The sequence below is a fragment of the Syngnathus acus genome, chromosome 4, assembly GCF_901709675.1.
Source record: "Syngnathus acus chromosome 4, fSynAcu1.2, whole genome shotgun sequence".
Taxonomy (NCBI): domain Eukaryota; kingdom Metazoa; phylum Chordata; class Actinopteri; order Syngnathiformes; family Syngnathidae; genus Syngnathus; species Syngnathus acus.
This window is the reverse complement of record NC_051090.1, coordinates 9377523-9395791: the sequence shown is the minus strand read 5'-3', so window position 1 is coordinate 9395791 and position 18269 is coordinate 9377523. Positions and strand designations below refer to the sequence as shown.

Sequence of the window (18269 nt, the reverse complement as noted above, 5' to 3'; positions counted from 1 at the left end):
CATGTATAGCCGATAGCCTACTTTATCTGGGTGGGTGTAAGAATAGTCCTAGAATATATTTCTATTCTTACACCCAGCTTGACCTACATCACAGATTGTCTTTGCATGACACATAAGTTCGTACACATGAGCTTTACAGTGAAATTTTAGGAGGAACCTCAAATACACATGTAAACTTAGCGAGCGACCATGTAAAGTGAATTCAGGGATTTGTTTCCAAATTAAAGATGCAATATAAAATACCTTACTTTAGAAAAAATACAGAAAGGACAATTCATATGTAAAGATTTGACTGTTTCACTCCAATTTTGCTTTCATTATCTTGACACCAATTTCCACTTTCCTAATAGCCAGGGCTTTGGCGGCATCTAGTGGCAATTACAGGAAGAACATAAAAGGCAAAAATGGGTGTGAATACTTGAGTTTTTCAGCGTAGAGTGGGTGAGTTCATCTTGAGAATGTGAGGGACCATTTAAAATTATTTTAAATAAAATATCTGATATTATTTCTGAAGCGCCGCCGAGTCTTTCCGGCTGTTTTTCTGGCCGGTACACACGTGGCTGTTAACTTGTGTCTTGAAGGTGAATCTTTTATGACAGACGTCACAGCTGAAGAGTCTCTCGCCAGTGTGCGTCCTCATGTGCATGGTGACGTAGGCTTTGGTGGAGAAGCCTTTATTGCAGGTGGGGCAGGTGAAGGGTTTCTCCCCGGTGTGCGTCCTCATGTGTGTCCTGACGTCGCGCTTGCAGAAGAAGCAGCGTCCGCACACCTCGCAGCTGAAAGGTTTCTCCCCTGTGTGTGTCCTCATGTGCGTCTTCAGGTGCGCCTTGGTGAAGAAGCGCTTGGCGCACACCGTGCAGCTGAAAGGCTTGTCGGCAAAGTGGCGCTTCATGTGGATCTTCAAGTACTGTTTGAGCGAGAAGGTCTCGCCGCAAATGGTGCAGCCAAAGGGCTTCTGGCCCGAGTGCGTCGCCATGTGCGTCTTCATGTCCGACTTAGTGGAGAAGCTTTTGGCGCACACGGTGCAACTGAAGGGTTTCTCCCCGGTGTGTGTGCGCATATGTCGCTTCAACGTTCCCTTCAGGCTGAATGTTTTGCCGCATTCGGCGCAGATGAACTGCGCGTTGTCAGCAGGCTGCGTCGAGTCGCCTTTGGGGGGCTTTGGGGTTGGGTCCGTCTCGGAGGAGTGCGACGCAGCGGCTGTAACCTCCGCTTGTGGTGCGCCGCAACGCTCGCCGTGCGCTTCCAGTTCAACTTTGGTGGCAAAATTTTTATCGCAAGTCGAGCAAACGAAATATTTATCCAGAGAGTGCGTCCTCATGTGAATCATCAAGTATTTCTTGACGGGGAATTTTTTAGCGCAGATGTCACAGTTGAAAGGCTTCTCGCCCGTGTGTTTGGCCTGCACGTGCACCTTCAAATCAGACTTCCTGGTGAAGCTTTTGCTGCAAAACGAACACGCAAACGGTTTCTCGCCGTTGTGCGTTCTCATATGTCTGTTTAAATTTCCCCTCTGGATAAACGCTTTGCCGCATTCCGTGCAGATTAACGGTTTGCTGTCACCTTTAAGGTCCGAAAGTTCTTTGGCATAGTCGCTGCGCTCGGAAGAGGTGGAAATGGCATCCTCGGCTTCCGATAGTGAAACGAAGCAGGCGTTTGACGGTTGTGCATCGACTTTAGCTTCAATTTCCAACCTTGTGCCACCTCGGTTGTCGGCGGGCTGCGCCGGGTCGCCTTTAAAGGACCTGGGGTTCGAGTCCGTCTCGGAGGAGTGCGACACAACGATATCCGCTTGTGATGCGCCACGCGCTTCCAATTCGCCTTTGATAGCAAAACTTTGCGCGTAAGTCAAGCAAGCAAAAGGTTTCTCCAGAGAGTGCGTCCTCATGTGAATCATCAAGTATTTCTTGACGGGGAACATTTTAGCACAAATGTCACAGCTGAAAGGATTCTCGCCTGTGTGTTTGATCTGCATGTGCACCTTCAAATCGGACTTCCTGGTGAAGCTTTTGCAGCAAAATGAACACGCAAACGGTTTCCGGCCGCTGTGAGTTCTCATGCATGTGTTTAAATGATTGGCAACCGTTTTGCCGCATTCAGTGCAGGTTAATGGGCTGTTGTCACTTTTAGGGTCCGAAGGTTCGCTGGCGTCGTCGCTGTGCTTGGTGTCAGAAGAGGCGAAGAAGGCGTCGTCAGCGTCTAATAGTGGAGCAAAGCGGGTGTTCGCTTGTTGTGTATCGGCTTTTGCTTCAATTTCCAAGCTTGTGCCTCCTTGGCTCTCCTCGCTGCGTTGAACGCCATCGTCTTCGCTCTTGACGGCAAAGCTGGTCCACTCATCCTCCTCCTCATCCTCGTCTTCTTCTTTAACACGAAAGAGCTCTGTTGGCTCCTCCTGCTGCTCTTCTTTACGCTCCACCAACACTTGCCGTATGTCTGAAAAACATAAAAACATCAACGATAATGTGAATTTATTCATTTTTAGGGGAATTTGGCTGTCATCATTTTAGTCGAAGGTAAATGTGGAAAAAGTCATTTGAAAAGGGAAATACTTTCCGGCTGCACAACATCAAATGATTAATTTTTAACACAGGACGACTTAAATTTTACTGGAGTAGTTTCTGTTAAAAAACGCCACTGAAAATACCGTAATGCAGACACGCAAGCCAAAATTGTGGTTGCTAACGCCAACTACATCCGGCTAAAGGAAAATAATTATAATATTAAATAGACAATTCAGCAAATAGTTATTGTCGGACATGAAAGATGAACTCGAGAACGAACCAGACGTGTGTAGTCCAACTTGTGGCTTGAGAACAGCGTCCAGTAGTTCGCGTTGCCGCTCGTTCTCCTCTTTGGTTCGACAAAGTTCCTCTTCGTAGTCGGCGATGGTTCTCTCGAGCAGTTGGAAGATCTCCTCAACGGCCACGTTTAGTCGCTGCTTCACCAGCTCTCGCAGCATCCTGACTTTACACATTTTCCACACTGCCCAAATCCCGATAGCCGTGCTCCGCTCGCCGATGCGAAGCTAACTTCCGCCTTTTTCTTCTTCGGTGTTAGTTGGGCGGAAGTTAAGATCCACGGCAGCTGTTTGCTGCTCTCTTTTGGATTGATTTAGAATCTAAACGCTTTGCCGCATTTAGACCACCAAAAACCAAAGTTTTTAAATTTGGTGTTTATTGTAGTGTTTCGACAAATAGTGCTTGATCGATCCTGACGTTGTTTTAAATTGTAATAGCGTGTTAGATTGTTTCGCTACGCATGCGTATTGGTGACATACAAAAAAGTTCCATATCACGTTATTACATTAGTTATGTTTCAACAGACATTCCACGTTTTAACATAATGATGTTAAGCCATGAAAACTATCATTTAAAACCTGAATATTATGTAAAAACACATGCAAAATGTGATCATTATCAAACACAACTGTATTCTTTTCAAATTCTTTAAGTAGATCGAGGATGTGAGCGTAATAAAAAAAAAAATAGCTGCACAGGGCGCACTGGCTAGCACGTCCGCCTCACAGTACGGAGGGTGCGGGTTCGATTCCACCTCCGGCCCTCCCTGTGTGGAGATTGCATGTTCTCCCCGTGTCCGCGTGGGTTTTCTCCGGGCCCTCCGGTTTCCTCCCACATCCCCAAAAACATGCTTGGTAGGCTGATTGAGCGCTCCAAATTGCCCCTAGGTGTGAGTGCGTGTGCGGATGGTTGTTCGTCTCTGTGTGCCCTGCGATTGGCTGGCAACCGGTTCAGGGTGTCCCCCGCCTACTGCCCGATGACAGCTGGGATAGGCTCCAGCAAGCCCGCGACCCCCGTGGGGATACAGCGGTACAGAAAATGGATGGATGGATGGATAGCTGCACAGGCTGTGTTTTAACGTCAGTAACGTAATGACATAATTACCCTTTTTTTTTTCCGCCAGTCTGGTTTTGGCAAGAAATTATTCTCCATAGTCAAACACAAAACACAACAAGACATGAAACAACTTAACATTCAGTCTGCTATGCTGTTTAAAGTCACGGCGTGTTGTTATTGCCGTTTTTATATCCGGTACACACGTGACTGTAGACTTGTGTCTTAAAAGTGAATCTTTTATGACAGGCGTCGCAGCTGAAGAGTCTCTCGCCGGTGTGCGTTCTCATATGCATGGAGACGTACGTCTTGGTGGAGAAGCCTTTATTGCACACGGGACAGGTGAAGGGTTTCTCCCCCGTGTGCGTCCTCATGTGCGTCCTGACGTCACGCTTGCAGAAGAAGCAGCGGCCGCACACCTCGCAGCTGAAGGGTTTCTCCCCCGTGTGTCGCTTCATGTGTGTCTTCAGGTGTGCCTTGGTGTTGAAGTGTTTGGTGCACGCGGAGCAAGCAAAAGGCTTGTCGGCAAAGTGTCGTTTCATGTGCACGTTCAAGTAGTGCTTGAGGGAGAAGGATTCGCTACACAGGGTGCAGTTGAAGGGTCTTTCTGCCGAGTGTGTTCTCATGTGGATGGTCAAATCTCCGTTTCGGGAGAAGCGCTTGCTGCAAACGGCGCAGCCGAAAGGTTTCTCCCCGGTGTGGATTCGCATGTGCCGGTTCAACGTGGCCTTCTGGACGAAGGACTTGCCGCATTCGGAGCAGATGAAGCCTGCGTGTTGTGCAGGGGCACATTTAGAGTTCTTTTTGTGGTCCGTATCCGAAGAGTGCAGCGGCGTGTCGTCCGCTTGCGATCCGCCGCATTCGGCCTCTGTGGCGGTGTGCGTTTCAAATTCTTCTTTGGCGGAGAAACCCTTCCCGCATGCTGAGCAGCTAAATGGGAGGTGGGCGTCGTGCTTCCTCATATGCGTGATCAAATATCTATTGATGGGGAAGGTTTTGGCACAGACAGTACATTTGAAAGGCTTGTCACCTGTGTGCTTGATTTGCATGTGCACCTTCAGATCAGATTTGCGGGTGAAGCGTTTGGCACAAAACGAACAGCTGAAAGGTTTCTCCCCAGTGTGCGTGATCATGTGTCTGTTGAAATGCCCCTTGTGGTCAAAGGTTTTCCCGCATTCGGAGCAGATGAAGTTACTGTTTTCGTCGTCGCCGTCGGACTTCTTATCCGCCTCTTGGCCGTCGTCGCTGCGATCCATATCAGAAAACTGAGCCATTGTGTCTTTGTCATCCGGATCTGAAAGCGGAGCAAAGTTGCTCACTACTTGTGACTGACTCTGATCGGACCTACTGGAGGCATTTGGGTTCTCCTCCGCGTGGGTCGACACGTGCAAGGCCAGACATTCCCGACTGGAGAATTGTTTCATACAAAGTGAGCATGCAAAAGGTTTCTCGGCCACGTGCGTCCTCATGTGGTTGATGAGCTTGTACTTATCTCGGAATCCTTTAGCGCAAACCGAGCAGGAGTAGGGATGCTCCCCCGTGTGTATTCGCATGTGTCGGTTCATGTGATGCTTCAAGTAGAAGGTTTTGGAGCAGCAGGAGCAAGCAAAATGTTTCTCTCCGGTGTGCTTGATCATGTGGATTTTTAAACTTCCTTTGTGTGTAAACGTTTTGCCGCATTCGGAGCACTTGAATTGTTTGTTGTCTGTGTGATGCGTTGCATCGCCTTGGGAGTTCTTTGCCAAAGTTTCTTTGGCGCTCTCTGGGTGGTCCGTATCGGATGACTGTGACATCACCTCGTCCGTATCTGACAGTGGAGTGTCAGCTTCTCTGTTCTGTTCACTTTGCCCACCATGAAGCTGCTGAGATTCAGGGCTATAATCTTCACTCTTTACAGGCACGCCGACAGGCAGCATGAATGCCCTGACATCAGCCTCCTCCTGCTGCCGTTGAAGCTGCTTCCCATCCTGACTACTCCACGCTTCCTCCTTAATGCATGGGGGCCGTGAAAGCTCGCCCCCTTCGGTGGCTGCCTCTTGACTCTGCACCAACACCTGCTGGATCTCTGCACAGCATAAAAGACATGACAAATGAATAGATTTGAGGGTTTTCTCATACTTGTCACATGTCATCTAAGGTACTGTAACAGTCTCATCATGAAAGAAATCAATACAGTAGTATCTTGAATCAAGGGTGCTATATTATGAGGTTTACTAATTATGAGTTGTCATGTGGTCGATTGGTTTTCCTGTTTAAGCAAATGAGCATGTGCCCTGTTCACTTGGCAATAATAAATATTATTTGGCTTTTATTATATTCATATTTACTCAATGTTATATTACTTAAAGGAGACTTGAATGTCTTTTTTCTGTTCAAAATTGGAATCGTCATTAATAGACCTGTCTGATAATGCTCTTTTGTGATTTCATTTAAAATAACCTTTGACATTTTACGCACATACCAAGATGGCGTGATATTTTGCACGTCTCTGTCGGAAATGAGTGCATCCTTTCCTAAAGCTGACCGTAAAAGCAGGTAGCGCCAGTCAAGATGGAGGCTAGCGAGCAATGGCGGACTGAAACTAATTCGTACCAATATATACAAGCTACGGGGACTGTTTGCTAAGAAAATACATTGTTCACATTGAACCATATTTGCGCAAACCTGTTGCGTGTACTGCGACTTGGGGGTTGAGAACAGTGTCCAGTAGTTCGCGTTGTCGCACGTTCTCCGCTTTAGTTCGGCAAAGTTCCTCCTCGTACTCCCCGAGGGTTTGGTCAAGCAGTTCAAATATCTCCTCGATTGCCACGTTTAATCGGTGCTTGACCAGCTCGCGCAGGATTCTGACTTTACACATTTTTCTACACCAGACCAAGTCCCATTGGCCGTCCTCCGTTTAGCGATGTGGCGCTAACTTCCGCCTTTTTCTTCTTCGGCTGGTGGTTGCGCGTTGTGTTGCCGTCTGTCCCGGATTTTCCTGATTGGCCCGGATTTTCATGGTCTGTCCTGAAAAAAAAAAAAAAAAAAAATCCGGGATGTCCCGGATTTACGGAAGAGGATTAGGGCCAGTGAAGAAGAAGAAAGAAAAATGGGGTCACAGGATTCTGACTTTTCTTTTTTTCCCCCCTCAGAATTCCCACTTTCTGACTTTTAAGTGAATTTCTATAATACCACTTTAATTCAGACACAGATTCCTTAACAAAAGAAGCCAATTAAAGACACCAGATCTGTAGATTGTCTTCTTAAAATGACTTTAATGTGACAATGTAACAGGACTCAAACTTTTTAACAAATGGAGTCAAATGTAAGATTATTGCCACACTTTCCCTTCCTGTGTGTGTTTTAACCATTGAGATCCTGCTGGAAAGCGCTTGTACAGATGACCTTAATGTTCACTCAGTCGCTGTAAACATGATGTGGTGACATTTTTTGAAGCAGTGTGAGAGGATCTCCCTGTCGGGATCTCCTTCTGAGCCTCTTCTTGCATGATGATTTCTATTTGATCCTCCAGGCTGGAGAAACACGGTCTCTCCTCAAAGTTGTAAACCCAGCACTGCCTCATCAAACCGTAGACCTGGTGCGATAATGACATTTTCATTGACATTGTATGTGGATGTACTAATACTACAGTGCATACAGCTAACCCCCCTTTTACCTTGGGTGGGCAGTTTGGAGGGGTAGGCAACCTCCAGTTGTCCTTGAGGATATTTAGCAGATGCATTGAAACGGATAATCCATGCACATTAGTTCCAATCTCCTGCATACATAGCTGAAACATGCACAAATGATCAATTAACCACGCATGGTTTGAGATGAATTAGGCCAACCACACATGTAAAGGTGCTCACCTTTTTGGGGCTGGAGTTTACATCGCAGTAGGAAAAGAGCTCATGAAGAACAACTCCAAAACTCCACACATCTGACTTTTGGGAGAACCTAAATTCATTGATGGATTCTGGGGCATACCTGCATTGAACACAGATGTATAATTGAGTATTACGTCCCTCCAAATGCAGTGCAACAGTGAGGTAAATTATTTTTGCTGACATCAAAATATATACACGTGAGACAAGAGCTCAACATGCAGTCTTTACAGGTTAAAACTGAACTGAACCTGAACTTCTTCAACCCCTTTCTTTAAACCAACACTCTCTAGCTATCTAGAGGAGCTAAAAAAAAAAGTTCAAGAAGCAAAGCCTCTAAGACTAAGTACTGGGCAGTAAAAATTGAGATGCTAAGATCTTCTTTTATATTTTGATGTGAAATCTCAAATGTTTTCAGTATTCACCAAAAACCGGCCTCCCTTCATGTTTTCCAAAATGAAGAGACCCACCAGAAGATGGGACTTTCTCCAGGCTGTTTGACTCTGTAGTACTCTTTGTCCAAAGGAACAATCTTGGTCAGTCCAAAATCAGCAATTTTAACCAGCGATTCACTAGCCACAAGGATATTTCTGGCAGCAAGGTCTCGGTGCACATAGCGTAGAGTCTGCAGGTATGTCATGCCCTGGAAGATAAAAAAATTGATCACATGACATCCCTTGACACATCACTCATCATTCCTGCCTACACATCTGCATGGGAAAAACAAGTAAGATGATCTTTTACTCCCCACAACTATTTTTCCAATCGTTTGAACATCTCTGTTGGACTGCCCCTCAATGAAAATTGTTCTACATGTATCAAGTATAGGAATAATAATTGTTTACTGAAATATGAGGCAGTTAAATAGTGGAATTGATGTTGAGTAATCAAGTGACTCCAGAAAATGGAGTGCACTACTTGCGTCTAACCAGCAGAGGTGCTGTTAATTTAGTCTTTTCTAGTTCTTGGAGGTAAAGAAGAACAACATGCAAGATAAGTTATGAGCGGTTGAGCAGCATCTTTGTAGTCATAGAATATGATGCATGCCCTCCTGGAAGCACAACACTGGCATGGAGACAAGAGTTTAAAAAAAATTCCATTAAAATAGTAGTTGGAAGACTTAGACCATGAAGATTTTGCATTCATTCATAGTCAACATTAAATTCACAGAAGCAAGAAAACTGCATGTAAAATTATATATTTAAATCTTACTTTACAGATCTGTGAAGCAAAGAGTAGCATGCGCCTGGTATTAATGTTGTGTCGGTTGATTTCTGTATACACAATAAGACTTCCATGTGGTAAATATTCCATCACCAAACTCATCGTGAGCCGCCCTGAAAACACAATTCAAGGTTACTATCTTTCGATGTTGCTTCAAGCACTCTAAATTACAATGAAGTTCGGAACCGAATCCCAGAATGCTGCAAAGACGAGAAACGTGAAAAGGTGCTATGTATGTAACATGACGTGTTTGTTTGCAAACTTGTCACATGAAAAGCAAAATAGTTTTGACAGATATTTGTGTTACCCATGCTGTAGCAGACCCCTCTATACTTGACGATGTAGTCGCAGCACATCATGCTGAGGGTTTTGATCTCTTTACGAAAATCCTCCAGGGTTGATTCCTTATTAGGCTGGAGCTTCTTCACAGCAATCATCTCGCCTGTGTTATCTCCCAGTGGGTCGTAACGACACAGTTCGACGCTTCCAAAATTTCCCTTCGGTTTAAAAAAAGACATCAGATTAACTTGATCAGTAATTATCATGCCTGTAAATTTCGGACTCAAATTATTCATTTTATACCCTTAAAATGTCTTTCTTTTTAAAAATGCATTTATATTCTGTAAATTTTAGCAATATAGTAAAGGTGAGTGAAAATGTGAATTTTTATTCACAAATTGTTTTATAGTCTATGCACCTAAATTTTCTAGTTGTGCCAGCGGCCACTGTGCTCATATAAAAAACAGGATTCTCGAGCCCTGTCATGCCGTCACATATTTCTGTCGTATGGAGACTACTTAAGTCATTTCATGTGTACCTTTCCGAGTAGGGAGATGTACCGTAGGTGTCGCTCCTCAAACAAAGTCTGGTCCTGCAGTGTATGACTAGATGCTTGACACACAGGGTTGAGGGTGACAGGCTCAGTGGCATGAAGTATCTCATAATCTGTAAAGAAAACAGAAAATAAACGTCAGTCATGGTTGTAAGAGTTTTGTTTGGGCCACTGTGTCAGCAGAATGTGTGAAGAGGCCTAAACCTGAGGTAGGACAAGAACTTCAACAGCACCTGATGTGATGAGACTGTTGAGCTCACGGATGAGGCTACGACATGATGGTCTGAAGACGGCCTTGTGGTTCATGCACTGACTGATCAGCTCGGCCAACTCTGTCCACTGAGAGGGCGCCAGCTGCTGGAAACTCTCATAAAATTGCTGCTTCTACAAACAAGACCATTTGAAACATTTTATACAAATACATATTTAATCTTGGGGTATGAAGTGATGTACTCACCTGTTCAAGGTCCCAGTCTTGCAGTGGAGCATTGCCATTATTAAAAATCTCCCACACCGTGGCACCAAAGCTCCACTTATCACACTCCAAGGTCAGTTTGTCTGGAGCCTCCAGCACCTCAGGGGCAACCCAAGGAATTCTGTCCAGGATAACTGCAATTATCATATAGTGTCAATAGAAAATTACAATATGTTACTAACTGTATTTGTGGAACACAAATAGTACACTCTGTCTTCTATGATAGGTATTACTTTCTGAATTTCTCGTGTGGGCATCAATTAAGGATATCTTATCTCGGACCACCTTTTTTCGTCACTAAGAGATGAGAGGAATTTCTCACCATCCCTGCCCATCATTGCAACGCTGATGCCAGGGTCGCTTAGCTTGATAAAAGGAGAGATGCCCTGAGATGTGTCACCTTCTCTGGCCAGTAGAAGATTTTTTGCACAGATATTTCCATGGACAATGTTATTTTCCTCCTGCAAGAACAATGTATTTCAATAACAAATGTCATCATCCACATTGAAAATCTCTACTCACCAGAAAGTTGAGAGCACATGCGAGCTGTTTGACTACGTCAAGTTTCCAGCTCACTGACACAGATCGCCCCCTCTTCAGGTAAAGATCGAGGGCCCCGTACTTTACAAACTCTTGGACCATTATATCTGTAAAGAGTAGGAAGATTAACAGCTGCGAGAACTCAGAGATGCTCATCCAAAGCAACAGGACATGGCTCCAGTAATTTGCAGTGAATCTTGAAGAGTAAAATTTATCAATGCATATGTGTATTTTTGCAGATGTAAAAAACAAAACTAATCTACCATATTTTACGGACTATAAGTCACAGTTTTTTTCAAAGTTTGGCCGGGGTGCAACTTATACTCAAGAGCGATTTATAGTCCGGAAAATACGGTACTTTAATCAAATCACATTGAGAACCTCTTTTGAAGACATTTGGCAAAACCTTACTTAAACATATCAGATACATTTGTAACAGCATGGAGTAAAGGGAAAGGTCCTGAACCTGCATTTAGGTTTCAACTTACTTTTTGTTCCATGGATACTGATGCCATAAACCAAGAGGAGGTGTTTGTGTGAGATTTGACTCATTATGCTGGCAGCTTCAAAGAAGGACTGAGTGACAGATAATACAAAGTCACACATGGAATGTTGATTGATAGCTCAATATATCAATCTATGTGTGTTCTCTAATCAAGTTAAACTCACTTCCCAGCAGTTCTTGTGACCCCCATCAAGTTCTTTAAGTAGAACATCAGTCACATGTTTCTCCCCATCATGAATGTCTGTTTTCGAGCCTTTGAAAACTCGTGTAAAGGATCCTTGTCCAAGGCTTTCCCCCTAGGAAGAGTAAGCATCGACCAGATTAAGCAAACAAGTGATGAGAGTTAAGAAAACCAGAACCTAAAACTTAGTCTGTCAGTAAAACATTCAAAATGTTTAAGATGAAATAATCCTCACAAAAAGTAGATCATCATAACAGAGGTAGTATATGATGGTAATTTCCAGGAAGCAATACAATCGGAAGACAGTTTTGCAGCTACAATAACATACCCATTTTAGGTCTTCATATTTGATCATGTGGAACTGGATATGACTGAACATTTTCCTCTCAGGTGTTGGGGACCCTCGGACCTCAACAGAGATTCCGTTGCGTATGATGACGAGATTTGTAAGCTCTACAGAGAAACCGAAATCGATTATTATATTGCATAATTTTAAGGCACATCTCTTAAAATTGGCTTGGAAGTTTTGACGTTTTGATGTGTATATATTTTATGTTCTTGGTATACTTAGCATAGCATATTCAGTTCAGAAGAAAGCAACCTTTGGGCTTGGGAGGACAGCAATGGCCGAGCTTGGTAGGCACATTATCCAGCACAAGTTTTTTTTGCTGGTAAAAGCTGGTGAGCTCTCTCAAACTGGAAAAGGACTTCTGGACACCAGGAAGACGATAGTGCTCATTCTTAACGATGAGACAATCTTTGTAATCAAGTCCAAGCGGAGTCTTGAACATAAACACAACATGGTTACAATCTTGTGGTTGGTATTTTGGTATGCCGTTAAAGCACAATTTACCTGAATACAAACAGTGAGGAAGAAGTTATCAAAATCTCTGGGACTTTGCCGGAGTAGGAATGTTCCACCTTTAGCACCGAACTTTTTCAACTTGTCAACTGCAAATTCCGATCTGATTGAAAATGTCATTCATAGGTGATGTGGTCGGAGTTCAATTATCTGTCAATAGGACTTACGTGATTGGGCCGTGGTAATGGTTTTTGATACCCTCCAGAATACTTTCAGGCACAGTGTCATGACAGAAGTAGTGGATGGAGTCTGTGGTCAGTCTGAAGTAGCCATCAACCAGCGACACAAATGAGAGCGCTTCTCTGCGACTCTGGAAATTGGCTTCCTTTGATGCAAATTAAAGAGTAATGCTTGGGAATTTAACATTTTTCTTAATGTTTGGGCACAATCCGCACTAAAAAACGACTGACCATGTATCTGTCATCATGACGAAATACAGTCACCATCCTGCTGTTTCCCTGCTCATGAGCTACCCGCTTCATACTGATGGCAATGATGTCCTGGAAATCACAGAAACTCTGCCACTCCTACAGAGCAAGATGAGTAAACGTGGTACATTTTATTTCATATTTAGTTGCCAGCTGAGAAAGGCCGAAAAAAGCACTGTGGAAATATGAAACGTGCATAACAAGAGGGAAGAATGGAGCTGGGTTTCGAACCAATAAAATTTTGATATAGACTTGCAAACCACCTGGCATTGGTCAATGTGTTGCCCCAACCAAATCAAATCGTCAAGAGATTGTGGCACGATTCACAAGAGAAATCATTTTGAGCTCACCAAAGAACCATCAGGATAGCAACTTCCGCTGGTTTGAATTCCAATTTCCCCAGAGACTTTCACATGGGTGAACATTCCAGCGGCGTGAGAAGACCCAGCGCTGACGTGGTATACTTCACTTCCTAAAGTGGGAACGATGCCAGCCATTTGAACCAAGTACTTCAGTTTCAGGCTGTACTCGTCCACAAAGCTATTTCCAAGCTTTTTCAGGAAACTTTGGAGAGCATTTCTGATTCGATAGCGATCCAGGCGATTGCGTTTCTGAATGTCATGGCGGTGTGACTCAGGAAGGCAAGATTTGTAGCTGAGGGTATAGATAACACACATTTCTTGTTTATTTCAAATTAAACCAGTTGACAGGTAGTCGGTAAAAACTGCTGCACAGAAAATGAACTCTGAAGTAGATGACCATCCGATTCCAAGACCACTCCCACAAATTAAGAGAATCACACGTGTGTAAATATTGCCATTACCTAATGATCTTGCAGAGCTCTCTAACACTCAGATGTTCCTCCTTTGCTATCCTCCACAAGTCCAGCACAGCCAAGCCAAGGCATTCATCTTGAACACTCAAAGGTGGAGCCACTCCAGCTTCACTTGTGATGAAATCATTTCGTACCTACGTAACCAAAGAAATCAGTAAGATATGAATAAAAAAAATATACAGTTCAACATAAGGCTTCCCAGTAAACATATTACAGCTCATGTTTTCTTTACCTGGGCAAAGAGATAGTCAATGACAGAGTAGTCAAGCACAGGACTAATTCTGTCTCTGGTTAGACTGTAGCGGTATGACATTCTTGATCCCTGTCCATACCAGTTTCCAAAGAAAAACCTGTATCGGAATCACAGATAACACTTGGTCTAAAATTGACCAAAAACAAATTGTGTTTTAAAAGTAAAGTAAATTAAGTGTGTGATACAATAGTGTGGTTTAACTGAGAACCTGAGATTTTGAAGCCAAAACGTCATAGAAAGAAAAACTTTCATTTTCAAAGTGTCAGAAAAAATAAATTGAATAGCTAGCAGTTAGCATGTCTGACTGAAAGTTGCTAGGTTCACATTGATGAAGGGTTTTGATTGTTCCTTTCTGAAGTACTGACGTAAGAACTGGGCAACTAAATATACAAACCTCACTCTGAAGTGGACCTGTATGTTTTCTTCTGTGTTGAACATATGTGATGGAGGATACCAGAAAGAGAGACCACCAGATGCCAAACCAAATAAACTTTGATAAACTGGTAAGATTCCTTGAGAAATAAACACACGCACATTCACAAAATGTAGCATGACTATAGGAGGGAGAAACATTTTTTTAACCACCAATATATTGTCATCTTACCGCATCTTTTGGCAGCTTGGATGCAAACATTTTCAGCAGAGACTTGGCCAGATGATATATGTATTGTCATTGCATTTTTAGTTGGAGGGAAGAAGTACAAGTGTACTTGCAGACTAGCACCAGTGCTTGAACTGGACCTCTGGCTGCCTCCACGGTCTCTGATCATTAGAGGAGTACATTCCTCCTCGCTAAGATTCATGAATGCTTCTGAGGATGAAATCAACTCACTGAAGATCTAATAGTAGGGGGACAATTGTAGATATGAGTGGACACAGAAAGTCATCAAAAGCTCCTTTATATTCAGCCCACGTTGCCTTTTTTTTTTTTCTTTTACGCAGGTACTTCCCTTCACAATCATTTCTCATGTCTAGAAAAACAAATAAATGAATATCTTTGGTGAATTCTATTTAATCTGACGAAATCAGTGACTTTTTTGAATTAGAACCGCTGTATGATGCATATGTATTACATATGTATTTTCCTTAGCATCATTCTATCACGTTATGTAACACAATAAGGCATCTTCAAAATATTCCACTATAAATAATTATAAGAATATTTAATGCCACACTTGTGATTTCTTTCATGTGATTAATGTAATACCCATGCAAAATTCAAATTCCCACATATTTCAAATACTGTGAAACAAATTGATGAATAAATAAAATGTAGGTGTCAATTAAGCAGACCATCCCTTTTTCTTCATAAACATAAAACACAAAAACAATAAGGATAAAACAAAGTGTATTTTACCTTTACATGTGTATGGCAGAGGTCCTAAGGTTCATAATTTGCTCACGGATTTCTTTTCTTTATTTGCCTGTGTGTGTCTGAGTTGGCAGGAAGTTTTTGGTTTTCCTGTTCTAGACGAGCAGACGTCATGTGATCAGAAGCTCTTTTTTATTTCCCCGTTCTGAATGTAAATTGAATTTTGAAGTAGTTTCTATCTCATTTTTTCTTATTTTTATCGTAATTTCAGATAGATTTGTGGTGTAATCCTGATCATATTCATGTTTTATTTACAACCACTGTATGAAAATTTTGTTCCGTGGATGAATGAAATTACTGTCGAACCGGAAAACAGAAGTAATCGACCGCTGTGGTTTCCCCGTTCAGCACAGAGGTTCTCAGAAGTTTCCTGTCACAGCAACAAATGTGTTTTCTGAAGTGCAAACATTTCACTGGTTGTATCTCAAATGTTACTTTTAGAGCTACTGTATTTCTCATCAGTTTTGTGCTTGATTACCATCTCAATTATAGTCTACCTTTTTACTCCAAGAGCATCTCCATTAGATTAGGCTTGGTGAAGTTACAGCTAGCAGTTTTGTTTTTGTTGTCAGTTTTGGGTGTTGCAAACTGCCTCATCCAGAGCGTGCATGCGTGTTGTTGAATTATTTGTGGCAGTTGTTATTACATGATTCATTATCGGATAAATGCTGGCCTTCTGTTACCAAACGGACTCAGAATTTGTCTAGTGGATATCCACTAGACAAATTCTGAGTCCGTTTGGTAACAGAAGGCCAGCGCAACAATATCAAGTCACTTGGTTTTGGCTTTGTGTTCTTTGGTTTTTACTTTTCTCATCAGGAGCGTGGCAGTGTATACGTTTTTTTGGGGGAGTACTGTTTTCCATGTTTTGTTAAATTATTTGTGGAAGTTGTGAAAGGTATCCTCCAGACAAACTCAGAGTCCGGGTGGAAACAAAGTCATCACGATACCAAGGCACATGTTTAATCTAATAAATGAGAATCCAACAGACCAGAAAAACTAAATACACCAGAAAAACTAAACACACTCATATGTTAACATATGCAAATCTTCCAGATAAGCAACACTAGCAGTAACCATTTTATATTTTTACTGATCTACTCACATTTTTGAACATGTCCAAATCATATAGTACAGTATTTAGTTTTGCTGAATATTTATGAAACTTTAGGTTAAGGTGACGCAGACAGGATTCAGCTTCCGCACTGAAGGGTGGGTACGAGTGCATGAACGTTGCTACTAGTGCTGTTCTTCTATGCCAGGGGTGTCAAACTGTCAGGTCTAAGTACCATCAGACATTATTTTACACACTGAAAGAAGAGGAGAAGACAACCAGTATTTCTTTTGCTCGCGAGGAGAATTACGTAGATGGCCCAGTTACAGACCTCCACCAATTCTGAGCTCCTCTTCCGCTATCTCCTTTTTTTATTTTGGGTTGCCCTGGTTACAAAAGGCGTTGCTACGCTAAAGCGAGGGGAGATTGTGGCTGTAGCAACGCTGATTAGCAAACTAAAGGATGTTGTGTGGTGCAAGGCCTTGGCCGATTCGTGACCCCAGCAATGCAGAGTCTGTCCTTAGTTGGTTGGCAGCCTCGTCTTAGGCTGCCATCTCCAAACGTGCTGGGTGCCGTGTCCCTGTAAAACAATGTTCTAGACTTTCATGCGAAGTATCACACAATAATAATAATGAGTAAATAATCAGATACCTCTCGTGCATACACTCCAACAAACGTTAAGTAAATGTGAGATAACTTGCATTAAGTCTACTTATACAAACATTGAGTAAATATAGGATAACTTATGTGCAACTACGTATGTCTTTTCTGTAACATTTTATATCAAATAAAAACTGTCGCGGTTAACAACAATTTATGAATAGAAACTACAAGGTTTAAAAGAGAAAGAACTTCTCTCGAACTAAACAAAGAACAAAGGTGTTCTGTTCAGAACTAGTGAGGGCCTCTCACAGATAAGAAAGGAAGGGAGTCTAAGAACTCCTCGGAGCCAGACAGAGATCTTTATTTAAGCAAACATGAGGCCTCCGGTTCAGGCTGACCAGCACTTCTGCAAAAACAATTATTCCAACACAAACTAATTTTTTTCGCGGGCCGCATTGTAGTCATAGCTTCTTTCAGAGGGCCATTATGACTGTCAACCCAAATAAATGTATGAGCACCTCATATTATATACAGTAAAAGCTACAAAACAAACTGACAAATAACTCGTTTTCAAATCAGACGAGTAAAAACTGGTCAAATATTTAAAAAAAAAGATACTATTAAAAGTGAAGACAATTTGCAATTCTAGTAATGACATGAATTTGATGCCCAATTTGTCTTCGCGGGCCACATAAAATGATGTGGCGGGCCGTATCTGGCCCCCGGGCCTTGAGTTTGACACGTGTTCGATGCGCATCAAGCTAGCCTGTTCTTTGGCTTTGTAAACTATAGGTATATATATTCCTACTGTTTGGCCCACAAATGTTGGGGAATGCAAAACTCCCACAGAGCTTCTCATCTTTTTGGCTAAAAATGGAAAATAGAAAGAAAATAAATGTATTTTATTGATTTATTTATTTTTTATTTTCTAAATTCAAAATCCAGAAAGCAGGAGCAATTAAATTTACTTCTAAAACATAAATAACAAGGATGAAGTCACTTCGTGACAATGAGCCAAAAGACCCGAATAAATAAATACACCAATGTTAATCATGCAATGAAATTCACTTTAACAACATGAACATGGATGAAGTCACTTAGTGACAAGGAACTAAATGACCAAAATACAAAATAAATACACCTTAATCATGTTTATCTAGGGAAAACATTCAGCAAATATTTTATGTACTGTATATATAAAGTTACAGTGTCATCTCTCAATATTTTACACTTGTTCACACTCAGTAATAGCATGTATTAAAAGACTGTTGGTTTTGCCTTTGTTGAATAGTTTAATTTACATGGACATGGAAACAGGAAAAAAGTTTAAACATCCTCGGGGTTGCTTTATAATGGGTTGACCAACCTCTCTCTAAGGGCTTGCAGCATTG

General features: G+C 42.3%; 3 protein-coding genes across 4 annotated transcripts; all 3 read right to left on the bottom strand.

Moving 5' to 3' along the window:
• Positions 1-321: 321 nt before the first annotated feature.
• LOC119121764 (oocyte zinc finger protein XlCOF6-like) lies at positions 322-3043 on the bottom strand. The gene is made up of 2 exons (XM_037249663.1): positions 2782-3043; positions 322-2433 (listed from the first exon to the last, which is right to left on the bottom strand). The coding sequence occupies exons 1-2, from the start codon at positions 2972-2974 to the stop codon at positions 503-505; spliced, it is 2124 nt and encodes a 707-aa protein (XP_037105558.1). The 5' UTR covers positions 2975-3043; the 3' UTR covers positions 322-502.
• An 872-nt stretch (positions 3044-3915) lies between these two features.
• LOC119122073 (oocyte zinc finger protein XlCOF6-like) lies at positions 3916-6863 on the bottom strand. Its single transcript, XM_037250251.1, has 2 exons — positions 6516-6863; positions 3916-5916 (listed from the first exon to the last, which is right to left on the bottom strand). The coding sequence occupies exons 1-2, from the start codon at positions 6706-6708 to the stop codon at positions 4016-4018; spliced, it is 2094 nt and encodes a 697-aa protein (XP_037106146.1). The 5' UTR covers positions 6709-6863; the 3' UTR covers positions 3916-4015.
• A 222-nt stretch (positions 6864-7085) lies between these two features.
• Positions 7086-15316, bottom strand: jak3 (Janus kinase 3 (a protein tyrosine kinase, leukocyte)). 2 transcript variants are annotated; one of them, XM_037250150.1, is made up of 24 exons: positions 15207-15316; positions 14454-14688; positions 14244-14361; positions 13829-13946; positions 13585-13730; positions 13112-13415; positions 12744-12860; positions 12501-12658; positions 12325-12436; positions 12073-12253; positions 11800-11924; positions 11455-11586; positions 11274-11361; positions 10768-10892; positions 10568-10706; positions 10228-10379; positions 10004-10154; positions 9756-9883; positions 9246-9435; positions 8927-9051; positions 8185-8357; positions 7700-7817; positions 7507-7620; positions 7086-7425 (listed from the first exon to the last, which is right to left on the bottom strand). In XM_037250150.1, the coding sequence occupies exons 2-24, from the start codon at positions 14650-14652 to the stop codon at positions 7237-7239; spliced, it is 3402 nt and encodes a 1133-aa protein (XP_037106045.1). In that variant the 5' UTR covers positions 14653-14688; positions 15207-15316; the 3' UTR covers positions 7086-7236. The 2 variants fall into 2 exon arrangements, with proteins under 2 accessions (XP_037106045.1, XP_037106046.1); XM_037250151.1 differs by lacking the exons at positions 13829-13946; positions 14244-14361; positions 14454-14688; positions 15207-15316 and having other exon boundaries at positions 13112-13233; positions 13585-13702.
• Positions 15317-18269: the final 2953 nt, after the last annotated feature.

Coding starts and splice junctions, on each gene's coding strand:
- jak3 (XM_037250150.1), bottom strand. CDS start 14,652: ATGAATCTTAGCGAGGAGGAATGTACTCCTCTAATGATCAGAGACCGT. Junction 13,947..14,243: donor CAGGTCCACTTCAGAGTGAG/GTTTGTATATTT, acceptor ATTCCGATACAG/GTTTTTCTTTGGAAACTGGT. Junction 11,587..11,799: donor AATATGAAGACCTAAAATGG/GTATGTTATTGT, acceptor TACTCTTCCTAG/GGGGAAAGCCTTGGACAAGG.
- LOC119122073 (XM_037250251.1), bottom strand. CDS start 6,708: ATGTGTAAAGTCAGAATCCTGCGCGAGCTGGTCAAGCACCGATTAAAC. Junction 5,917..6,515: donor AGTCGCAGTACACGCAACAG/GTTTGCGCAAAT, acceptor TATGCTGTGCAG/AGATCCAGCAGGTGTTGGTG.
- LOC119121764 (XM_037249663.1), bottom strand. CDS start 2,974: ATGTGTAAAGTCAGGATGCTGCGAGAGCTGGTGAAGCAGCGACTAAAC. Junction 2,434..2,781: donor AGTTGGACTACACACGTCTG/GTTCGTTCTCGA, acceptor TATGTTTTTCAG/ACATACGGCAAGTGTTGGTG.